Below are 25,608 nucleotides of genomic sequence, written 5' to 3'. Positions count from 1 at the left end.
CAATATTGGAAATGAGAATATATTACAGGGAATCAGCAGTAGATTAGATGAAGCAGAGTATCCAACTAGCAATGTAGAAGATAAGGTAGCAGAAAATACCCAATCAGAACAGCAAAAAGAGAAAAGAATCCAAAAAATTGAGGAGAGTTTAAGGGGCCTCTGGGACAATATAAAGTGTACCAACATTCATATTATAGGGGTACCAGAAGGAGAAGAGAAAGAGCAAAGAATTGAAAAACTATTTGAAGAAATAATGACAGAAAGCTTCCCTAATCTGGTGAAGGAAATGGACATACAAGCGCAGGAAGCACAGGGAGTCCCAAACAAGATAAACCCAGAGGCCAACATCAAGACGTATCATAATGAAAATGCTAAAAGTTAAATACCAAGAGAGAGTCTTAAAAGCAGCAAGAGAAAAGCAGTTAGTTACCTACAAGAGAGCCTCCATACAGCTGATTTCTCAACAGAAACTTTGCAGGTAAGAAGCAAGTGGCAGGAAATATTTCAAGTGATGAAAAGCAACAACATACAATCAAGATTGCTCTACCCAGCAAGGCTGATTTAGAATTGGACAGATAAGGAGCTTCCCAGACAAGAAAAAGCTGGAGTTCATTATCACAAAACCAGTATTACAAGGACTCTTAGAGGAACTTCTTTAAGATGGAAGGAGGGGTTAAGAAAGGGGAAGGGATTAAGAAGAACAAATTGGGTGTTATACTGTAGTCGTAGGGATGTAAGTTATAGCATAAGGAATATAGTAAAAAATATTGTAACAACTAGTATGGTGCCAGATAGGTACTAGATCTATCAGGGTGATAGATGGGAATGGGGTTGGGGTCAGGGTGAAAAAGGTGAAGGCATTAAGAAATATAAATTGATAGTTAATACAGTATGGGGAATATAATCAACAATGTTGTAAAGATCATGTAAGGTGCCAGATGGGCACTGGACTTATCAGGGAGATCACGTCATAGACTGTGTAGATGCCTGACCAATGCACTATTCACCTGAAGAGCTGAATATAGTTGAAGGTCAACTATAACTAAATATATAGGTAAATATTGTCACAATATGTGGAGTACAACATAGGGAAGATAGTCGATAGTATTGTAACAGCTATATAAGATGTCACCGGGTTGTAGCTTGGGGGGTGGGTTATCACATTCTGAGGGGTTTAAATGTCTAACTATTATGTTGCTTTGTACACCTGAAACTAATTTAAAGAAAAAGAGTAAATCTACAATGATACCAAAAAAAAAAAAGAACAAATTTGGAGGGCTAATGCTACCTGACTTTAACATTTATTATTAAGCTCAAGGATATATTAAGTCATGTTAATTGCTTTAGCAATACAGAGTGATATTGATGAAAGCATAAACAAATAGATCAGTGGAACAGGATGGAGAGCCCAGAAATAAATTCACATAAATATAGGCAACTGATCTTGAACAAAGAAGAAAGGCAATACAATGGAGCAAAGATAGTCTTTTCAACAAATGATGCTGGAATAACTGGACATCTACATGCAAAAAGAAAAGGAAGGAAGGAAGGAAGGAAGGAAGGAAGGAAGGAAGGAAGGAAGGAAGGAAGGAAGGAAGGAAGGAAGGAAGAAAAAGAATCTAGATACAGACTTACACCCTTTACAAAAATGAACTCAAAATGGGATCATAGACCTTAATGTAAATTCAAAAGTATAAAACTCCTAGAAGATAACAGAAGAGAAAATATAGATGATCTTGAATTTGATAATGAGTTTTTAGGTACAATACCAAAGATATAATCCATGAAAGAAATAGTTGATAAGCTGGACTTCATTAAAATTAAACACATCTGTGAAAGACAATATTAAGAGAATTGGAAGACATTCCACATACTGGGAAAAAATATTTCCAAGAGACACATCTTACAAAGGACTGTTATCCAAAATATATAAAAATTCTTAAAACTCAATAAGAAAGCAAATAATCTGATTTAAAAATAGGTAAACACATTAACAGGCACCTCACCAAAGAAGATATACAGATGGCAGATATGCAAATGAAAAGGTTCCCCACATCATATGTCATCAGGGAAATGCAAATTAAAACAACAATGAGATACTACTACATGTCTATTGGGATGGCCAGAATCCAGATCACTGATAACACCAAATGCTTTTGAGGATGTGGAGCAACAGGAAATATTTCAAGTGATGAAAAGCAACAACATACAATCAAGATTGCTCTACCCAGCAAGGCTAATTTAGAATTGGACAGATAAGGAGCTTCCCAGACAAGAAAAAGCTGGAGTTCATTACCACAAAACCAGTATTACAAGGACTCTTAGAGGAACTTCTTTAAGATGGAAGGGGGGGTTAAGAAAGGGGAAGGGATTAAGAAGAACAAATTGGGTGTTATACAGTAGTCATAGGGATGTAAGTTATAGCATAAGGAATATAGTAAAAAATATTAACAACTAGTATGGTGCCAGAGAGGTACTAGATCTATCAGGGTGATAGATGGGAATGGGGTTGGGGTCAGGGTGAAAAAGGTGAAGGCATTAAGAAATATAAATTGATAGTTAATACAGTATGGGGAATATAATCAACAATGTTGTAAAGATCATGTAAGGTGCCAGATGGGCACTGGACTTATCAGGGAGATCACGTCAGAGACTGTGTAGATGCCTGACCAATGCATTATTCACCTGAAGAGCTGAATATAGTTGAAGGTCAACTATAACTAAATATATAGGTAAATATTGTCACAGTATGTGGAGTACAACATAGGGAAGATAGTCGATAGTATTGTAACAGCTATATAAGATGTCACCGGGTTGTAGCTTGGGGGGTGGGTTATCACATTATGAGGGGTTTAAATGTCTAACTATTATGTTGCTTTGTACACCTGAAACTAATTTAAAGAAAAAGAATAAATATATAACGATACCAAAAAAAAAAAAAAAAAAAAAAAAAAGAACAAATTTGGAGGGCTAATGCTACCTGACTTTAACATTTATTATAAAGCTCAAGGATATATTAGGTTATGTTAATTGCTTTAGCAATACAGAGTGATATTGATGAAAGCATAAACAAATAGATCAGTGGAACAGAATGGAGAGCCCAGAAATAAATCCACATAAATATAGGCAACTTATCTTGAACAAAGAAGAAAGGCAATACAATGGAGCAAAGATAGTCTTTTCAACAAATGATGCTGGAATAACTGGACATCTACATGCAAAAAAAAAAAGAAAAAAAGAAAAAGAAAAAGAAAAGAAAGACAGAAAGAAAGAAAGGAAGAAAGAAAGAAAGGAAGAAAGAAAAAGAATCTAGATACAGACTTACACCCTTTACAAAAATGAACTCAAAATGGGATCATAGACCTTAATGTAAATTCAAAAGTATAAAACTCCTAGAATATAACAGAGGAGAAAATATAGATGATCTTGAATTTGATAATGAGTTTTTAGGTACAATACCAAAGACATAATCCATGAAGAAATAATTGATAAGCTGGACTTCATTAAAATTAAACACATCTGTGAAAGACAATATTAAGAAAATTGGAAGACATTCCACAGACTGGGAAAAAATATTTGCAAGAGACACATCTTACAAAGGACTGTTATCCAAAATATATAAAAACTCTTAAAACTCAATAAGAAAACAAATAATCTGATTTAAAAATAGGTGAAACACCTTAACAGGCACCTCACCAAAGAAGATATACAGATGGCAGATATGCAAATGAAAAGGTTCCCCACATCATATGTCATCTGGGAAATGCAAATTAAACCAACAATGAGATACAATTACATGTCTATTGGGATGGCCAGAATCCAGATCACTGATAACACCAAATGCTTGTGAGGATGTGGAGCAACAGGAACTCTCATTCATTGTTAGTGGGGATTCAAAACAAGTACAGCCACTTTGGAAGACAGTTTAACAAGCTTCTTACAAAACTAAACATACTCTTACCATATAATCCAGCAACCACACTGATTGCTATTTACCAAAATGAGATGAAAAATTTTGCCCCCACAAAAACCTGTACATGGATATTTACAGTAACTTTATTCATAATTGCCAAAACTTGGAAGCAACCAAGATATCTTTTAGTAGGTGGAAGACAATAGACTATTATTTAAAGCTTAAAAAAAGAAAAAAGCTACAAAGCCATAAAAAGACATGGAGAAACTTTAAATGTATATTACTAAGTGAACGAAGCAATATGAGAAGGCTACATACTCTATGATTTGAGAAGAAATCTGGTAATCCAAAAAGTTGATCAATGGTATTGCCCTTCAAATAAGTACTGGAATCTCTGATTAATAACCCCATCTTGAAAATTAAAAAGATGCATATACAGAGGTTCTTTTTAAAAAAATAGTATAAAAAAGGGCATAAAATAAAAAATTTATCTCCCTCTCTATTTACTATTAATTCCTGCCTCTACCCACCCCAGCTTTATTATACAAATCAGGAGTTGTTGACAAACTACAGCCAAATCTAAGCCTCCATCTGAAAGTTTTTGTAATGTTGTATTGGAACATAGCCACTCCAATTCCTTTTTTCATATTACAGTGTTTTCCTGAAAATAAGACCTAGCCAGACCATGAGCTCTAATGTGGATTTTGGAGCAAAAATTAATATAAGTCCCGGTATTATATTATATTATATTATATTATATTATATTATATTATATTATATTATATTATATTATATTATATTATTATATTACCCAGTCTTATATTATAGTAAAATAAGACCGGGACTTATATTAATTTTTGCTCCAAAAGATGCATTAGAGCTGATGGTCCGGCTAGGTCTTATTTTCAGGGAAATAGGGTATCTATAATTATTTCCTTGAATTAATGGCAGGGTTGAGTATTTCCAACAGAGGCCATATCACCTAAAAATTTTTATTATCTGACCCTTTATAGAAAAAGTTTGCTGAAAAATGATAGCATACTATATATACCATTTGCTTTTAATTTAATCATAGATCAATATATAGATCTTTTTCCTTTATAGTAGTGGAATAGCATTCCATTGTTTCTTTAAATTAATTCCATGATTTGCTCAACCAGGCTTTTAGGTTGTTTTCTGGTCTGTGCTACTGTCAAAGATGATATTTTCACACATTTGTGCAAAGTATATCTATTGGCACAGTTTTTACAAGTAAAATTACTGACTGAAGGTAATGTGCATGTTTTATTTTAATAAACATTGACTAATTGCCAAATGTGAGAAGTTTTATGACAAAACTGATTGAGAATGGATTCAATTCCAAAGTAAGACCTACTTCTCTTATTCTCCTTCTGTTTAGAAAACACTGGGCAGCAAAATACAGCCGAAGATTATAAATGAGATAATTAATATAATAAAGACGATGTAACATAGCACAATCTCTGTGCAAAAATAAATGTAACTTTAAAATAATACATTTTTATGGAAATGAAAAAAAGAGAAGGGAATAGTGAAAATAATGCAACATGGCTTTCAGTGGACATAGGGAAAAATAGAATAGTTTATGATTCTTCAACAGAAAAAAAGCATTTACATTTTGCCAAAATTGTTTTATATGTTTAGTTAAATAATGGTTTCAAATATGGGTAAATATGTCTTTAGTTGCAAAATTTCGGAGACAGGCTGTACTTTTTCTTGATAAAAGTCAAGCCCAGTAAGAAGTTCCACGTCACGGACTCGGGCAACATGCGCTTTCAACCGTTCTTCAATCCACACAGCCTCTGGTTTATATTCCTAAAAAAGAGAAACAAAAGACATTTTCTACAGGACATACTTTTTCATTAATAGAAAGATCTTTTATTTCTTAGAAGTTGTTATTTTTCCTATGGTTTTGCTTGCTTGCTTGCTTTCCTTCTTTCCTTCCTTCCTTCCTTCCTTCCTTCCTTCCTTCCTTCCTTCCTTCCTTCCTTCCTTCCTTCCTTCCTTTTTTTAGTATAATTGACATAAAACATTCTGTTAACACAATAATTCGATATTTGTTCCTGTGGTTTTTACTGCCTTAAATTTTAATTTGATGCAGCTAGATGAACCCAGTCTGGCTTAGATTTTAAGCTTTCATTTCCTGTCTCTAATGGTCAATGGGATTTTCCATGGGAACACCCATTTCTATACACTCGACATGCCTAAACTTAGTTATCTTATCTACCTGCCAAGATAGTTCTCATTCCTAACTTCCTACTTTTTTTTACCTAATTATCTACATTTAAATCTCTGATTCATCTTTAAGTCTCCCTTTTCCTTTGGCTCTTGGCATCCAAGAAGTTACCAAATCTCCATTTTTTACTGCCTCCTTGGAAGATTCTTCCTAATCCTCTCAGTCTGTTTAAATTCTGCCCATCCTTCTGGGCCCAGCCCTACTCTCACCACATTTTATGTAACCTTTATTGATTATTCCAGCCAAATGTGTCTTGAATTTGAAACACTATATCCTTATAAGAGTATTTGGCAATTAATCCCAACTTTGTGACATCTCTCTTATTTTAATTTGTAAAATAATTCTTATATTATTGACTGACCCATTTACTTGTCTGTATTTCATTTAGCTTTCATTTATATATAAAGTTATATATGAACTCTTTGAGGGCAGAAACAATGTATTCCTCTTTGGTGCATTCTAAAAAGTTTCTGTTACAATACTGTGCTCTTAATAGGTGCTCAGTATATTTGTTGAATAACTTTAGTAAAACTCAATTATCAGGATATATATTTTTTTCTATAAAGAACATATATGCAAGTTGAAGTAACTATTTCCATAAAATTTGCCTTGATCCAAAAATATTTTGAGGTGGTATAAAACATGATGTTAGAAATGTTACTTGAACTAACTTAGTGTGCGTGTGTGTGTGTGTGTGTGTGTGTGTGTGTGTGTGTGATTAATTTCAGACCACGTTTCAAGTTGCTGGAGTATTCATTCAAGAAATACTGATCCAGTGCCAACTTTGGGACAGAACCTTAAAATTTGTGTACAGAATGAAAATATTAATAAGATACCACCACTTCCCTTATTAGTGAGTGTGAATAAAAGGGGTAAATAAAATACATCAGATATGCATACATAAACACATGTTCATGTAGGCACATACATGTTTAAATTGATATTAATTACATATATCAATTACATACATGTTTAAATTGATAGTAATTACATAGTCTAAGGAAAAGTTTTAAAATGAGGTTATTTTTAGTATGACTCTATTCATGAAACACCAAAATATATACATATGTATTATTGTAGTCAGAGCCTCGTTCATGAGAGCCCAGATGAGCTCTGACCAGTCATTTTCGCAGGTCCCAGGGACTTTCCCGGAGCATACTCACCGGGCAGCTCTCCACATTGGTAGGTCGGTGAGGGATGATAAAGGATAGGACATCCAACCACCCAGGGCAGTCACTGGGGGTGTAGGTCTTATTTTTACAACTAGTCATCATCACAAAGTAGTGTGTTGGAATGGGAACAGTGTTGTTGACTACATATCTAAAAAACATAATTGACAAGATTTGATGTTAGTATACGTTTACTTCTAAAGATTGTAAATGTGTTTATATATTTTGAAAGAAATGCCAAGGTAAGAATATAATAAAAGAAATTAAATGAATAGAAAGTACAAAAACCTATCACATATTTTTAGATTTCAACGAGTCAGACTAGAGATTTATAGAAGTCCAAGCTTGGTTACATTCACATTGTGGGGATATATTAGAATACAAAGAAAAGCAGAGCATGATATTATGCATCCTGTGCTTCCTAGTTTTGTTGACTTTATACCTCAATAGTGTCCTTTTCTGAGAAAGAAGAGCCAGGATTCCAACTCTAGCTGTGCTCTCCCACTAGATGTTCGGATGTGCTCTAATCCTCTAACATTCTACAACTTACAAAGTGTCCTCAACTTTAACATGGAGGTGACCCTGTGCTACCAACTTCACACTGTAGACACAGGGATAAATCCATACAACTGATATGACAGTCCTTTAGTTTCAGATAGCAAACATGAAAGTGCTTTTAAAAGTTTTAAGGGCAAAACAGACTTAAACTATTAGTATGAGTACACTAAAAGGAATATGAGCAGGGATAAGTACTGGTTGTTTTTATTTATTGCTGGACTTGTTCTATTAATATATTTATCAATAGCAGAGTATCTTCCCCATCTCTTCAACTTTTACAAAATCACATTTTTCCTTTGCCCATTAGTTTAGAAATTTTCTAAATAAAAATTTTGCTAAATTTTTCCTGGACATTTTTCTTTGCTCAGTAATTTAAATTATTTATTTCCATATAAGATTTTTTGCTAAGTATTTCTATAGACTAGTTGAAAATAGTCAACAATGACATCTTTACATAAATACATTATGTAGTACTTAGAATACTGAGCTTTCATTTAAAATATTAAGGTTTCCCCTCATGATACACCATTGCTAAACTAAAAAGTCCTTTTGGTTTTAAAATACTTACTTTTCAATTTCACTTGGAGTATCAAAATGACCATCGTAATTATAATCAAATACTGGTCCACTAACTACATTTACTCCATTTCTTTCCATGGCATGTTTTACGAGAAGAACACTGTGGAAGTAGTCCCATATTTCTAAAAATAAAATAATAAGGTGTTTAAAAAATCTATCGCTATTAAACATGGAAACATTGTCGATTATAGATAGGTACAGTTAAATAGCATCAAATTCTGCTTCAATAATTGTCAGTGGTGATCGAGTAATTCTGCAAAATAATCCATGCAACAAAAATCAATAGCCATATTAATAATAGCTTTTTGTTGTTAATGTAGTTGCAGTCTTGGAATTACAATGAAATATGTCTCCAACTTCCTTCCTAGGGCTGTGCTGCTTTGGGGACAGTGAGTATTAAAAAATGGTCAGAACACATACACTGCCTTACTAATTATGACTCTAGGGATAAATACCTTTCACTTACTCATGGTGAGTATCAGTAAAATTTTGTATTGTGTAGCTCTTTGCACTTAAATTAGGATAAAAAACAAATTATCAAAATTCTCAACAAGTCACCCAAAGTTGAAGTTGAAAATAAATTATGTCAGAGATACTTTCTTTTTCTATATTTAAAACATTAAAACCAGATGACTCAATATCGAACAAATTGCAATAAGAGATGTGCTTAGTTTGTAAGTTCATAGTCACTTAGGTATTTTTAAATTGATAATCTAAATATATACTTACTTTTGAATGCTTCATACATAGGGACCAAATTACTTGTAATTAAAGCATCATATTGACTGTCAGAAGTTCTATTGTATGCTGCAAAACAAATGAATTTTATTAAATCTAGCTATGAGAAAATATGACATACTATATAATGAGCAAATTACTATTACATACTAATATAAATTTACCAGCTGTCAAAACACAGAAATATTAAGTACTCTGTAATCGTGCCATCAATAACACAGTTATATGCATTTGATATCTGTAATGGGTTGAATGGTGACCCTCAAAAAGATATGTCTAAGTTCTAACATTCCTATACCTGTGAATGTGAGGGGTAGAAAAATAGGGTCTTTGTAGATGTAAAGTTAAGGGTCTCGAGATGAGATTATTCTGGATTTAGGGTGAGCTTTAAATCCACTGACTGGCATCCTTATAAAGAGAGGAAGGGTAGAGAAGAGGAGAGACTCAGGGGAGAAGGCCACGTGAAGACGAGGCAGAGGTTAGAGTGATGCATCTGTAAGCCAAGTAGCACCTGGAGCCCCGAGAAGCTAGAAGAGGTAAAGAAGGATTGTCCTCTAGCTTCTCTCCTTCAGAGGAAACGTGGCCCTGCCCAAACCTTAACTCAGGACTCCTTGCCTCCAAAACTGTGAGAGAATACATTTCTGTTGTTTTAAGGCCACCAAGTTTGTTACAGCAGCTCTAGGAAACAATTATAATACCGATATGAATGCATAGTTATGTAATGTGTACAAAATAATAATGCTATTATAAATAAGTCCTAGAAAATAAAACTTACTTAAGAAAGTCAGTTTTAACTCAGTTAAGACTGCTGATGACACTACGAATGATTGGCTCTGAAAACTCATGGACATGCCATCCAGCATAGTAAGTGCTGGGTGTGTGTGCTCTGGAACCCCAGCGCCTCTGCCTGCCAGCTGAACCACTTGAGCAAAGTGCTATGTCCCTCTGCCTCATTTGTCTCATGGCATCTGTCTCATGAAATATTGTGAGGATTAAAAAGCTGCAAGCCTACAAATGTGTATTGTAATACTATTTATATTTAAACTACCCTTGGGTATCTTAACTAAAACGTAAATGAAAGGCTAGTGGGTAGGCACCAAAAGGCAAGAAAAAATAAATTGTTGGTTTTTAACTTAAGATTCCACGTGCTGCTTATGGTCCTCAGATCCCCTATAATTCTTTTCTACTTTTTAAACTAAGCCCCAAAAGTTGGTAGGTCAGTATAATATTAACTCTTTTTTAGAGAAAAATAAGAATTAGCTTATAATGGAATTTTTTAATAGACTATATTTATAGTGGAAAGTTGAAAGAAGTTTGATTTTATCCTTAATATTTTTTAGATAAGCTCTTTATGAGTTTCATTCCCATTGAAATATATATCTCCAATATATATTTAACAGATACAATTTTATATGTCAATTTAATTTTTATTAATAAATTGTTACAACTATTCAAGGTTTATCCTAGGGTTTGCATAAAGTTGGTAGCTCTAATTGTCTCTAGATATTTTAATAAGATATAGCAGTTTAATTATCCTAATTCTTGTTAGAATTCTAAATTGATATGCTACTTACTTTCATTAAGACTTTTATTCCCCACTATAAATCTTAGAATCTCTAAATTATAAATCTCTAAACTGATCTCTTGGGTCCTGGCTTCCAGAAAAAAAATGAAGTCAAACATCAGGTTAAACTCATTCCCAGAAGCTGAAATTGCTGGAAACCTCAGGGGTGAGTTAATGAAAATGACATTTCCTGTTGAACAGGGAAGAGATATGAGTTTTTAAAAAATCACATAGGTTTTTGTATGTTCCCAAGAGAGATGCTCTCTAAAAAACAACTTAAATTTCATCCAGCTGCTTAATCTAAAGTTTAAAATTGTTGGGTATATAGCCTGAGTGAAAGAACTGAATTCCAGCCTGATTTCTTTTCACAGGCACAACTGCATTCTCGATACAGGCCTTAGTCTGGGCAGTGGTCAGAAAAGAAAAAAAAAAAAATGCTTTTTTTTTAGACACTTGTGTCCCTCTCTAAAGAATCTTCAGTTTTAAAATTAAACTTAAACCTGCCAAACTTTCTGAACATCTGGGCCAGATTAGAGCTGATGTGTGGTTCCCGTTGCAAAATTTATTAGTCTTTATTATAGTCGTTGGGCTGCTTCAGGCCAGCCCACAACCACTGGAAGCCTTCTGGGTAGCTAGTTTAGCCCAAGCCGATAGTTTTGCTGGGGTGTATATGTTTAAGGCACATGCCCACATCCAGCTGATGAGGGCTTTCTAAGCTGCTGCTCTAAAAGAGTTATACTAACCAGGAGGATAGAGGAAGCCGTGGGTGATATTCTTCTGTGCTAAATAGAAGGAACATTTTTGGCTCTCAGAAGGAGCAACCCTGACATCAGCCCGCAGACAGTCTGGGACAGTGGGAGGAAGAGGCGATGTGTCTCCCTGTTGAAAGAGAGAGAAAAAAAAATTACGCCCACAGTTATGGCTCACCCATCACCTTATATGGTTTGTAACTTCCCTAGAATGTTTTTCATTTAACCTTTTCCTATTTTCTTAGTGAATCAGGTCTACGCAAGCAATGAAAATGGATGTATTCAGCAATGTTTTCTTCTGTGGTTCCCTTCTGGCTAGAGACTCCAGGAGGGCAAATCAAATACACTTTGGAAAGGAACATTTACAGGATCAAACCTGAATTGAGAACAGAGGAATAATGGGAGCTACTGCTATATGTCAAAATCATTTTTAGGATGAAATTTTTAGGTGGTGATATATGTTGTACTTGCAAATAAAAATAGAAAATAAAACATAAACTTAAAAAAAAATACATGCTTTGAACTAAGGATATTATTCTTCAGTTGGGCCCAAATGAACCTAAGATTAATGCAAATAACCTGTAGTTGTCTAAATATATCTGGGGTTTTCAATAAATTTATAGCTATGCTTCAATTCTTCATAAAATACAGGAATTTTAAAAATAATTTTCTTGTAACTCTATTTAAAGATTAATGAAATAATTTATTCATTAGTGGGTATCTTATAAATGTGCTGCCTAACCCTACTACTTAAGGTAATATACCATGTTTCCCCGAAAAACAAGACCTAACCAAAAAATAAGCTCTAGCATGATTTTTCAGGATGACATCCCCTGAACATAAGCCCTAATGTGTCTTTTGGAGCAAAAATTAATATAAGACCCGGTCTTATTTTCAGGGAAACACAGTGGTACTGTATTATCATATTTTGATTAGCATATAACATGAGTAAGTAAACATTTTGCTATTCATTTAATTTTTTTCAGGGATTTTGATTTATATGCCCTCTACTGCTGCAGTGTATATATTTCTTAACAATTTTGTAAAATAATTTATAAAAAAGATTAAATCAGGATGCCCTTCCTTTGTTCGCTGCATTATGCTAAAAGCAAAAATTAGCTGCGGCATCTAAAATATGCGTGGTAATCCTTTTATGATAATCATTTTATCAAATCATCACATTGTATACCTTAAACTTATACAATGTTATATGTCAATTATATCTCAATGAAGCTGGGTTAAATACATACATGTACAAGATCAATTCACAAAGGAAAAGGCAGCATACACTTTGTGCTATATTCATAGGCAAGAGAGTATCGCGATAAGGTATAGAATAGGTAGGAGACGAAGATGAGGGAAGTCTGGGGAAAGCCAGAGAACGGACCCCCTAACACACCACAATACTACAAGATGGAACACACTGTAGAATTTGAGTTGACCTCTCACCTTGATTGAGCACACTTATCTCTGTTCCCTTCTGAAATTCCATTAAAAGGCAGTAATGATAAAGATACACAAGGGGTGATAAGAACCTTTCAGAAGTGCGAATCAGATAAACATATTGTTTACAATTGTAACCTAACTTAGTAAACCAATAAACACCCACAACCAAAAGCCTATGGTTGAGGAAAGCACAAAGAAGCTGATTCCTATTGCAGAACCACAAGATAGAACTTGATATCTTTTAAAGACAGGAGATAAGTATAGGTATGGAAAAAGGATAAGATGAAAGTCTGTACAACAGATGAAACAAAATCTTTACTCACGGGAGACTCTGAACCAGAGGGATGACCAGACTAAAAGACATAAGACACCCCCGAGAGCAGGTGTACCATATTGAAAGCAACGGAATGAAATAAAAATGTATATACTGAATGGGAAGAGTTCCCCGAGTGTCATTACCCCATGTAGCATGCCAATCTTATACACTGGGTCAGATTAAAAGTGTCCTGTTTTGGAAAGCAAACCAGCCCGAAAGGACAACTAGATACTTACAATTCAGAGTCCTGAATACAATGGCTGATTCTCATCCTGATCAACTACAGTAAAGCATATCAGCTGGCAGGCCCCAGCCACGTAGCTTAGTGCCTCACCATTAAAATATGAGTGAAGGACCACCAGACATTTTGTAGGAATGGGTCAAGGAACCAAAAAGGAAAAGAGAATGCAGACAGCACAAGAAAACTCTCAGAGTGATGAGAGTATCTATATAGTACCTACACAGAAAACAAAAAGCAACAGGAAGGGAAAGAGATACCAGAAATAGCCCTTGGGATTTAAAACTATGTGACAGCAGAAATAAAATAATCAGTAAGATCTATAAGGTGAAGTTGCAGATACCTTTCAAAAAGTTGAATAAAAGATGAGAGATGGAAAACAGTAGGAAATACATAAAAATATTAGAGGGTCAATCCAGGAAGACTAATGTCCTATTAATTTTGAAAAAAATATATTTCTAAAATTCTAAAGCTATACTATCAATTAAGCATAGAGGTAGAATAAGAACCTTTGAGACACACAAACTTTCAGAAATGTATCTTCCTTTCTTCCTTTCTCAGGAAGCTCCTAAGTCCACCAAAACAAGAAGTAAACCAAGAAATAGGAAGATATTTATGTCAGGGGCAGTGGATTAGCTATCACCATTTATTTCACTGTCCTGATGGCAGACACTGGAAAACTAAAAACATTTGTTTATATTCTTTCAAAAATCCATCATAGCAAACAGTTCCGAATAACCAGGTTTCTTCACTTGGCATAAAGGCGCCACATAAAGTTGTAAAATGGGAGAACCAAGGATACCGATTGCTGACAAAGTCAGTCTCATAGAGATCCAGAATATTGTGATTTGATGTTTCCTACCACACATCTTTATTATTTTACTCTAACACTTCACATCTTCTGCAAGTTTTACTTGAAGAAATGCACAATACATAAATGTAGCCACAGATGCATGTTCCATAATATAAAGAAAATGAAATAGCTGTATTCAACAGTTATAAATATGTTAAGGAGGGAAGTTTATAATTTTTAATGAGATTGCAGCTATAAAGTTGTACTCAAACAATTTAGTTGAGCAAAATGTTTACTATTTTCTCAAAGTGACATAGACTTTGGACTAGGACAAATGGACCGCGATAGTTTTAGCCAGAAAGTACTAAAAAAAGGTTATGAGTTTTCTGCTAACTGAAAATCCTGTTTCTTACATACCAAACTTGAACCCCTAAATAGAATAAGTGCATCGAGACTAAGAAAGGCAAGATGTGACCTCCTTTATGAAGGTGAGGTTATGTAATATGCAACCCTCTAGAAGGAGGGCGGGGGGGATGATCATGTCATCTTTGAGTCTTGGGCTCCTGAGAGAAGACATTGTTAACTACTACTCCCTGAACCCCTTCACCCTTCCCCCCAAAAAACAGCTTCAATCCCACCATATTTTCAGAGTTCCTTAGAGTATTTTTAATTCAAGAGATAGAAAATAAGGAAAACAATAAATAGAACTCTCTAGCTCTCAAAATTCTTCAAGAGAAGTAGAAAATAAGCATAGACAGAAAAGTGAGATGCTCTCATTTCTAGTCTGGCATGGGGATAAAATAAAATTTGAACAGGGAATAAAATTATATCTATTGAAGTTATAGACTCTACTTGTAGACTGAACATAAAAGCTAAAATTTATTGATTTGAAGATTGGATAGTTATGATCTTGCCTAATGGTAAAGATAATGACTATAAATATTTTCAATTACTTTTCTGGTCATGTGACTTTTTTCTGTAGGGAAAAATATTTTTTATAGTTAATTAAAAAAACACTTGAAATATACAAAAATTGTCCAGTTTTTAAAGACTCACAAAACATGATTGGATAATAATTTATTATATTGGAGCTAACAAGATTTAGAAACAAAAAGAGCTTTAAAAAATTCGGTGATATGGGATATATGTATACATATATAGATAGAGGGAGGCATTTTTCAAAGTGTGCTAGATTTTCTTCTCTGGAAAAGTCCTTTGATTGCCTATTAAATTTATAAAGTATATATTCTAAGTAATAATCAGAATTCTTGCTCTTACTTTAAATTGTTCACAAAGCAACATAAAAAACAGTTCACATTTTCCTATAGAGAAGGCCCAGAAGCAAAATTTATACAGAGATTGATCACACTTAATGGTTTTGAAGCAGTTGTTATAGGACCATGATTGCAAATCACAACTATTTCCCCAGAACTCTTCTGAGATAACAACAACAACAAATTAGAAAACCCACCAAAACCACAGAAAAAAAAGAAAGCTCCATAAAACTTAGTCACAAACCAATTAGGCCCATGTTCCAAAAAGTGCTTATTTAAAGTCTGATTTTTCAAACACAGAGCTGATTTACAACATTTTTATGTGAATCTCAAAACATCCTTGTATATAATTTTCTTGAACCACAACATACTAACAGAGTAATTTCTGAATTAGAAAGCAGAAAATTGCTAGAATTCCATCCTGTCACGTGGAGGGAGAAATACACAAGTAGTTCTGTAGGATCAGTGAAAGGACAGGAACTTTTGGTAACAAAGAAGCTAGTTTTAAAACAATAACAAAAAAGAATTGTACTAAACTCCTAGTTTGAACCCACTTAAAATCTCTCTGCCTTTGATTTCCGTTATAACTCATAGAAATTCAGGAATGCAGAACAGCAGGGGAAAGTATTAAAAACAAACGTTCCACACAATCCCTGGTACCTGGACTTTTCAAAAATAGAGAATTGAATAATAAGACCGGAGTTGATTATATTGCTCCTCTCAAGAACAAAAACAAATAGAAGTAATTTTAAGGAGAAATAACATGTTGTTGTTTCATAGCATGTTTCATTGTATGTTTCAGGTATGTTGAAGAAAATCAAACAACTGAACGTTGTACATACTAAGAAAGTGATATTGCCATTGCTAGGGAGGCAGAAACTTCCCTCTATCCTTCTAGGTTCTTTTGGTTGGTCTAATAATTAACTCTACATGAGACAGGTTAACAAGAGAAAAATTACCACATTTAATTACCTATGGATGGGATTCCCACATACATGAGAGAGTCAGAGACCCCATACAGATGAGAGGTGCAGAGACAGAAAGGGAAGATGAGGTGTATATGGCATTCTGAGCTAGGGATGAGGTTAGGCACCTTGGGGCTTCAGAGGGGAAGAAGGTCATTCACAGGACCATAAGAAGAGCAGGTACTCAGTAATTAGAAGTTGCCCTGCTCTATAAATAGGTCATAAAAAGTTATTTCTGGGGATAACTCTTATTATGGGCACGACCCCTACTTTAGATTCTTTAAAGGAGAGGTAAACATTTCTCATAAGCCTACAGGGTCTCTACTGCCTTCAGCTCAAAATAATTCACATGCCAAAGTGGCACATCTCAGGAAGGCTTGTTCTGAACCCCTTCACCATTAATAACGCATATAAACTCAGGTAATAGTTCGTAAAATATTTGCCCACATTGGGAATCAACATTAGTGTTCTCCTACCACTGACCACATTGTCAGCAACTGAGTTGGCTTTCAGAACACACAAGCTTTAATTAGTAGTGCGAAAACACGCTTATTTTTCTCCAAAAATCTTGAATTGGCACAAGAGTAAATAAACCGGATACAACTAATCACTTCCTTTCTGTAAGAGGTGGTACATCTGTATGTACCCCTAGCAAGAACAGCAATAGGTTAAGGTTTGTCATAAGAATATTTGGATGTAAAATACAAAGATTTTCTCTATAAAAACAGTTTCCTGATTATTTCTTTACTCTTCTGGTTGAAAGTACTGCTTTGTCTTTAATAATGATTGGGATTAATTAATGCAATGTGTTCATTCCGTAAGCATTTACTGGGCAGCTCTAATCTGCTGGGGATAAAGTAAACCATCCCTGCCCTGAAGGAATGTTTGAACTAATTTTTGGCAGACTTTGACTTTTGCTTTAATTTATATTTCCTTGATTGCTAATGATGCTTAGTTGCTTGGCTCAGATCCTTTGCTTATTTATTAACTAAGATGCTTGACATTCTCTTGTTTATTGGAAGAAACTTATTAGCTATTCTGAATCTTATTAGGTATTCTAATTACTATTCTGGATTCTAATCACTTGTTTCTTATATGCAATGCAAACATATTGTCCCATTCATAACTTTGTCTTTCTGTCACACATTATTAATATAGTCAAATTAAATCAATTTCCTCTGAATTTTTTTTTTTTGTTGTTGTTGTTGTTCTTGTTCTTGTGTCCTAAGAAATCCTTCTCTATCCCAAGGGTATATAGATAGGCAGAAAGGCAAATGTGTTCATATTTAGGTCTATAAATCCACCAGCAATTTAACTTTGTACACCGTGAGGTAGAGATTTAATGTTTTCTTTCTTGTGGTAGCCAACTGTCCCTTGTCATTTATTGAAAAGGAGTTTGCCAGATAATGAAGAGGGAAGAGGATTTAAACAACTGGATTCTCAATCTCAGTCTGGAGAGACTGGTGACAGTAAACCTATACATGTAAGTCTAGCGTGACCTATTTGAGTGCTAGCTCCTTCAGGGAAGAATTACCTCTTATTCACACTGTATTTCTTGTGCCTGACATAGTACACACAGCAGATAGTAAAGTATTTGTTAAATAATCAAATAAATACAAAGGTCTTTATCATCTGGTTACCATCACCTTGTATGTACACTCACTATATACTTAGAATATACGAAATGAAAAGTGTGCGTCTGTACTTCCTGTTGCTTCTCTTTGAAGTGTTGTTTTCTGTCTGCCTTACCAATCGGCCTGTAAACATTCTTTTTTCAGGCAAAACACAATGTGTTCCTCTTGCACCCAAACAGCACCTATAAATACCTTTAAGCAATACCTGGGCATTGTCTTATAGGACACAGACCAGTGAGCGCCCTTTGGGATCTCTACGGAAAATCAAAATTCAATATTAGAGAACCACAATTGTTTTCTAGCCTGTGTGGATCAAAGGACACAGGAACTTACTGGTTTGAAGACTGTATATGAGCTCCACATGGGCATCCTAAAAGCTTTTCCAAATCCACTGACATAGTCCCTGTGATAAAGGAGACAGTGTTCTTTGTTCTTCTGTATAACCCTGGGCCTTCCAAAGGGCAAATTTAGTTTCTCTGTTGCTATTACTAAAATAAAAATAACATAAAAAAAGTTTGTGAAATTAGCAAGTGCCTCTATGCATAATAACTACAATTATCTGATGGTGTATGTGCCAGTTACGCTGATAAATATTTTACATATTTAACCTCTTTTAATTCTTACACCAACCCTATGAGGTAGGTATCATTTTTCCATTCTATGGGTTACAAAACTAAGACTTAGATACGTAATTAGGCAAGCAGTTAACAGCTCATAGGACATATTTACAGAAAAACCTCAAAATCAAAAATGCATAATTTATAACAAAAATGATCTACTTTAATAAATGTCATAGGAAAGATATTAGTATTTTATAATAGGTATGTCCTAATGTATTTACTTATTTTCACTTGTTTGCTATTATAATCTAAAAGTCCATCAATTACCAATAGTCAAAAACCTTCAGGGTATTTGTGCCATGGAATAACACTCACCAGATTATAAGATTATCAAACAACCAACATATTTACTGAACTCTTACTGAGTGCCAGGCACTATTCTAAGTGCATACATATATTAACTCATATAATCTTTATAGCAACTTTATAGAGGAGGCATTCCCATGTTATAAATGATGAAACAGGCCTAATGAATTTAAGATAAGAATACTTAAAAGGCCAGGTACTGTTCTAAATTCTTTCCATTGTTTAACTGTTTTAATCTTTACAATTGCATAAGGTTGGTACCATTATTATAGATGAGGAGACTGAGGCACAGACAGGTTAAATGATTTGGCCCAGGTTACATAGCCAAGAAACAGTAGAGGTACCATGTTTCCTCGAAAATAAGACCTAGCCGGACCATCAGCTCTAATGCGTCTTTTGGAGCAAAACTTAATATAAGGCCCTGTATTGTACTATATTATATTATACCCGGTCTTATAGTAAAAAAAAGACCAGGTCTTATATTAATTTTTGCTCCAAAAGACGCATTAGAGCTGATGGTCTGGCTAGGTCTTATTTTCAGGGAAACACGGTAGGACTCAAATCCAGGCAGTTTGGTCTATTCACATCTAAGAAAGGGAATAGGTGACTGTAGATGAAGCACAACCATTTCAAGGAATCTATTATGTTCCTGGAACCATTATAACTATCCCCCATGCTTACTATTGTTGTTATTAGTTCTAGGTTTCTTTGTTTGTTTTTTTTCTCCTTACTTTGGCAATACAATCTTTATGTTCAAAAGCCCCTGTCAGCTTGTTTTGAAGAATTCCAAAACGGCAATATTGTGCTTTGTTAGGTGTAACTGTCAAAGACTTAACATGTTTTCTATTGACTTACTTTCATCTTGTGTGAGATTTAGCATTTGATTCACATGTTGTACAGAAGCATCCTGCAAGATAATGTGGGGGTAAGTCAAGGTAATAACACGTTTTAAAAGGTGATCAAAATTATTTCCACAGTAATCACACGAATGTTTTGCTACTGGACAAAGAAGACAGGCTAACTTGAGTTTAAATTCCAATTCTGCCACTTACTGAGAAATATAGAGATATTACTATTCCTTGGGATACTTTTGTGTCGGAGTTTGTAAAGATATAATTGACAATGGGGCAAAACATTTTGACCACAGCTAGAATCAACTACTATATTGAGATGACAGCATCCTAGATAGGGCTTCTCAAACTTTAATCCGCATATAGCTCACTTGAGAATTTTGTTAAAACGTAGATTCTGATACAGTAAGCCTGAGCTCAGTGAAGCCTCAGATTCTGGATCTCTAACCAGCTTGCAAATAATACAGATGCTGACCCTAGGACCATATTTGAATAGCAAAGGGCATACTTTACTGAGAAGAACTCTGGGTTGCAGTCAGGTAGACCAATCTTCTGTGACCTTGGACAATTTACCTAACTTCTCTGAGCCCTCTTTCCCTCTAAAGTGGGGACTAAAGAATTCACTTTGTAGTGAACGTATGTATTTTTTTTATTTTTCATTTTTTTAAATAGCAGTTCCATTAAAGTTATCTGTAGCAGGAGGTAGGAAACTTACACCCTTACTCTGATCTTTGCTGTTGATTTGATTTTTATTGGGAAGCTTGACTGGACTTTTGTCCCTTAAAGCCTCTTTTGGTTGGTTATTTATTTATTTATGTGGTGTAATGTTACTGTGAGGATTAGAGAAAGAAAAGCCTTTGTTGACTCCTGGCTATAAGGCATAATTCCTTACCTGAAGCAGCAGGTGATTATTTAGCTCTACAACCACTTTTTGAACTTGGCATCAAATGCCCCTTGACATCGGTTTTAACTTGATAGACTCCTGATAACTGGGCTCCAATTCCAGTCTGAAATCCCAGGCCCACCCATGCACTCTAATTCTCACAGGTGGTCTTGGTTCTTGCATTTTGAGCTCCTGTTCTGACTCCTGGCCTTTGGGGCAGTTGGGAGAGGGGGTTTGTGGGGTGGGGAGTGGAGGGGGAGGGAGTAGTACTCCTTGTACTGGAATCTCGCCTTGTTGGTTGAAAGTCTCCTAGGATCTGAAGTCCTGCTTCTGAGCTCAGCAGGTCCCCTGGCCCAGTAAAAAGACCTTCCCAATGTTGTTTTGTCAGCCAGCCTCTAAGAGTTGCCTGAAGGGGATCCTTCCTGCTACCCTAAGGAATACTGCGCTTTTTGAATGTTAGGCTTCTTGCTGAGTCAATTCCACAGCCCCCACCCTATTGGGTATGTCTAACACTAGATCACAATCCCTGCATCCTCCTGTTATTTCTGCTCTACCTAACCAAACATGACTGTCTGGTTCTTAAATTGTAAGAGGGATGGTTTATGAGTGAAATCAGAGATCTCCAAGATTCTACTGTTTTGAATGCTTACTGACAGCTCACAAGGAAATGAACGATTTCCAAATGGTGATTTCCAGTTTACAAAGCACATTCACATACTTAATTTTATAATATAATCTCTCATTTCCAGATAAGGTTTAGAGAAACCACATACATTTATTTAGTAATATCCAAGCAAGAACACCAACCTGGTGGTCAGCTACCCTGATCATAGATTAGCTTGCCCCTTTACATTCTTATAGAGACATGAAGTTATTACTTACATCCGGTAGCTTAGGGCATGAACAATCTAGATCATCTGTGGGCAATAGAACAGTGAAGCCACAGACAGAAAACTTGGACACTTCCTCTTGATGGGATGGCTCATAAAAAGGCACCTTCAGAAGATGGTTTAAACTACCATGGGTACCATTGTTTGGTGCTGGTTGAATGTGTAGAAGATCTGTTTAAAAAAAAAAAAAAATGAGTTCAAGGTACATTTAAATTGGAAGGCAACAAGTTCTACGTAGGAGATGGGAGAAAACAAACATCTACTGTTCACTTCCTTTAATAAATTCTGCTGTGACGCAGTCGCATACCACATATGCCACTTGGTTTACTGCCTTTCTTCTCCTAGAGTTTCCATCACCTAGTCTTTCTAGAGTATAGGAACAGTGTTATAGATGAGCTGCAGGAACTTTCAGGAACTGTTTCTGTTTCTCCAAAGAAAAACATCATTGCTTAAATGATCACTCTTTTCCATAAGCATATCAAGGTTTTCTACCATAAAAAGCTATACTTCTGATAAACACAAATTTAAAGACATTAAATAATCTTATTTGTAGTATCTTTAGTTAATTAAGTGAAATTCTCTAAAGAGAGATACTTTTCAAAAAAGAAGCTAGTGAATTTTGCTTAATATTTAGAGAACTTTTTCTAATTTTTTTGTATAAAAATAAAATACACAAAATATTTTACAAACATTTTAGTGGCTCCTGCTGAGTCCCACCAGGTAGATCTCTCCTAGAATTGAAATCCTACCTGGTTCCTTCTAAACCTCCCCGTAAAGGGCCAGCAGCTTGGGAACCCACATTTTAAGTTGTTCAACCAACAGTACATTATTTTAAAATGGATACTCTTTGGTCTTGAAGTCATATTCAATTACCATAGGCCTTTGGCAAGATTAAGAGAGACAATTGTGAGAGTATTTATGTCTGAATTTCTAAAGCTAAAGGTGAAATTGCAACACACTCATTGCCTTGCCAAGGTAAATGATTTAACACAAATATCTGAGGTAAGCACGTAGGCAGAAAGGTAGGTTAGATTCTCTAAAAGTCTAATTCCTTAAGAATTTTTTTTAAACATTTAGGGTAATAACAAATGTCTATCTAAATAGGACTTTCTTACCATCCTTTTATGCCAGAAGCTTTCTCTCTGTAATTACAACAAAATACCTGTGTTTTAAGTGTATTTTTCTGCTTTGAAAAGTTAGAAGTAAAATTAATTTATCTACATTTTATTAAATTAAATTTTCATATAGTAACTAATAGAAATGCTGGTCTCCTGAGATCTAATGTTTAGCGTTACCAGAAAAACTAAGAATTCACCCTTATGGCTGAATCATTCTGAGTAATAAGTCATTCTTCCCCATATTTTCTACTTTCTTCTTAGTGCGGAGCCTCCACCTCTGGGATTCAATTCATTATCAATTTCAAAATACATATTTTTAGAAGGATATCCACATTTTGCTGTTGAATTTATATAGATATACTTACCACATAATAGGTTATAGACTTCAATATTGTCAAATGGTTCAACTTCCATCTTCTCTTTAAAACTGGGTCCATATGCCAGAAAGATAGCCTAGGTGGTAATAACAATCCTACCATTACTAGATGTCACCTAAACTTAAAATTAGATGTTGGAAGTGATATCATTTTCTTTCTGTAACAGCTCTCCTATTTGTATTTAGGCCTCTGTAAGGATTTCTTTTCAGATTTGAAAATAATTTTTACATCATTTCTACCTTTGCTGTTGTACCAATCCCAATCAAATATAATCCATATTGTATTTACTATTTTTACCTGCTTCCATAGAACCTCATATGTCAACAGTCTAGGAGAATACAAGCAACACTGGACAAACAAAGTTAGTACAATTCTATGATATCTAGACAATATAAATTAGAAATTTATCATATACCATAATATATTATTTCCATATTCATTTCATATGATTGCTTACATATGTTAATACATGACAAAAAATGTTGCAGTTATCAGCAAAGAATTGGAGGCATAGGTTTTCCTTGCAGTAATTAACTTAGTTATCAAATAGTACTCTAATTAACAGAGAAGCACTCTGTCTCCATAGATTAAAAAAATATATATATTTACAAAGACACGTAAGTAACTCCTCATGACAACATTAACAGGGAGTATTTCACAGAGTCTAATACACTTTTCTCTATTTGGAAAGGAATGTGTGTGTAGTATGTGTGTGTGTGTTACAAATTGGACTAGGTTAGATTATCAGGTTGCAAACATTGTGAAGCTTTACCAATGGGAGAATATTGGCTACATTTTACTCATGTAATCCTCCAAACAGTTCGTTTCCTGAGTTTCCAGAATACCGCCCACTTCTGGTTTCCTTCCTTTCTCACTGGCTCTACTTCAGGTCTCTTTGCTATCAACTCTTTTTCTCCCAGCCTCTTCAGGTAGAAGTGCTTAGGGCTCAGTACTTGGTCCTCCTCTGACCTACACTCAGTCACTGAGACTCTTCTCTAGTGACATAAGTTTTAAATGATTTGTATACCTAAAACTCAATTCTTATGTCCCAGTGCACTCTCTCTTTAATTGCCTATATAACATCTCTATTTACAATGTCTAATAAATATTTTGAACTTAACATGTTCAACTGAATTCTCACTCTTTCCCCTCCAATCAGCTGCAGTCACAGTTTAACAGCCTTTCAATAGCCTACAAAACTACAAAGGCTCTCACCCTCCCACACACACACTGTGTCCCCACCGGCACCACCCCCAGGGCCTGTGTACTGGCAGTTTCTTCTGCCTGGGATACTTGTCCCCTGAATGTTTAAAAGGTTATTTCTTTCACCTTCTTTTAAGTCTCTGCCCAAATGTCAGCTCAGTGAATCTTACCCTCTCCACTGTATTTAAAGTTGCATACTGCTTCATGGTACCACAAAACACCCCCAATTTTCACCTCCTCTGCTTTACTTTTTCGTTATTTCCTGTAGCACCTATCCCCTAATATACCAAATAATATATTCCTTTATTATTGCAATTGTCTATATCCCCGTTAGAATGAAAGCTTCACGAGGGCAGGGATCTTTATCTGTTTTGCTCACAGACGTGTTCAAGAGTCCTGTCACATAGTAGGTGCTCAACAAATATTTGTTACCAAAAAAAGAAGTTACCTCCATGGCCTTAAATTTATTGTCAAAACCATGGTTGCCTCCTCCACAGTATGAATTTGATTTCTTCCTATAAAGAAAAAATATTACACTCTGATCAATGTATTGATATAAGACCTCACTGCAAACTGAGCTTTAGTAGATTTTTATGTAGCTTTTGCTTTTTTATAAATAAATTTTTTTGTCAACAAAAGCGTAAATATAGTTATTTTCATGCTCAAATTCATAACCACAGAGTAACAAACAGAATGGTAGAAGAGAAAGAAGGAGAAGCCTTTGACTCTTTGACAGTGACAAAAAGATAACAACAAAGACATACAGGAAGAATTTGTCTGCATGCTTACCTGTACCTTTACACATTAATGTCTGTGTGGTTAAGAATAGTTTGATTAATGTGTTTCTTTAAGCATTTCAATGCTTTAGAAATAAATTTTTGGAACTGGGAAAAAAATATTGATTCCTATTTTACAGCAGAGATAGCTAGGAAAAAATATAAAAGTAAGAATAAAGAATACTTAGGGCATATTAATTATAACACTTGGTAAGGAGAAGCCAGTATATTCTGTTAATTCAGAGTTTATTTTTAACTTATGAGATTTCTTCCATAGGCTGTTACTCTATTACTTGAATGACTTTTCAAATTTAGTTAATTTTTCTTTTGCCTATTTTTTCATATTTTAATCTTTGAATAAAGCAGCATCAGTCATTTTATATGTAGTTGATTT

General features: G+C 34.6%; 1 protein-coding gene across 3 annotated transcripts in view; it reads right to left on the bottom strand.

Moving 5' to 3' along the window:
- Positions 1-5,495: 5,495 nt before the first annotated feature.
- Positions 5,496-25,608, bottom strand: part of ENPP3 (ectonucleotide pyrophosphatase/phosphodiesterase 3) — a 53,907-nt gene continuing 33,794 nt past the window's right edge. For 2 of the 3 annotated variants that reach the window (XM_074333593.1, XM_074333595.1), the window contains 10 exons: positions 24,887-24,953; positions 23,224-23,311; positions 21,733-21,911; positions 19,972-20,023; positions 18,525-18,678; positions 11,519-11,658; positions 9,203-9,280; positions 8,463-8,595; positions 7,331-7,487; positions 5,496-5,746 (listed from right to left, as the gene is read on the bottom strand). In XM_074333593.1, coding sequence (XP_074189694.1) covers positions 5,576-5,746; positions 7,331-7,487; positions 8,463-8,595; positions 9,203-9,280; positions 11,519-11,658; positions 18,525-18,678; positions 19,972-20,023; positions 21,733-21,911; positions 23,224-23,311; positions 24,887-24,953 — 1,219 coding nt within the window. In that variant the 3' untranslated portion in view covers positions 5,496-5,575. Of the gene's footprint in view, positions 5,747-7,330; positions 7,488-8,462; positions 8,596-9,202; positions 9,281-11,518; positions 11,659-18,523; positions 18,679-19,971; positions 20,024-21,732; positions 21,912-23,223; positions 23,312-24,886; positions 24,954-25,608 lie in introns of all 3 variants that reach the window. The other variant, XM_074333594.1, reaches the window with a different exon arrangement.

The sequence above is a fragment of the Rhinolophus sinicus genome, linkage group LG05, assembly GCF_036562045.2.
Source record: "Rhinolophus sinicus isolate RSC01 linkage group LG05, ASM3656204v1, whole genome shotgun sequence".
In the NCBI taxonomy this organism is placed as follows: Eukaryota; Metazoa; Chordata; class Mammalia; order Chiroptera; family Rhinolophidae; genus Rhinolophus; species Rhinolophus sinicus.
Note: the sequence above shows the minus strand (reverse complement) of the source record. Positions and strands in the feature narration are given on the sequence as shown.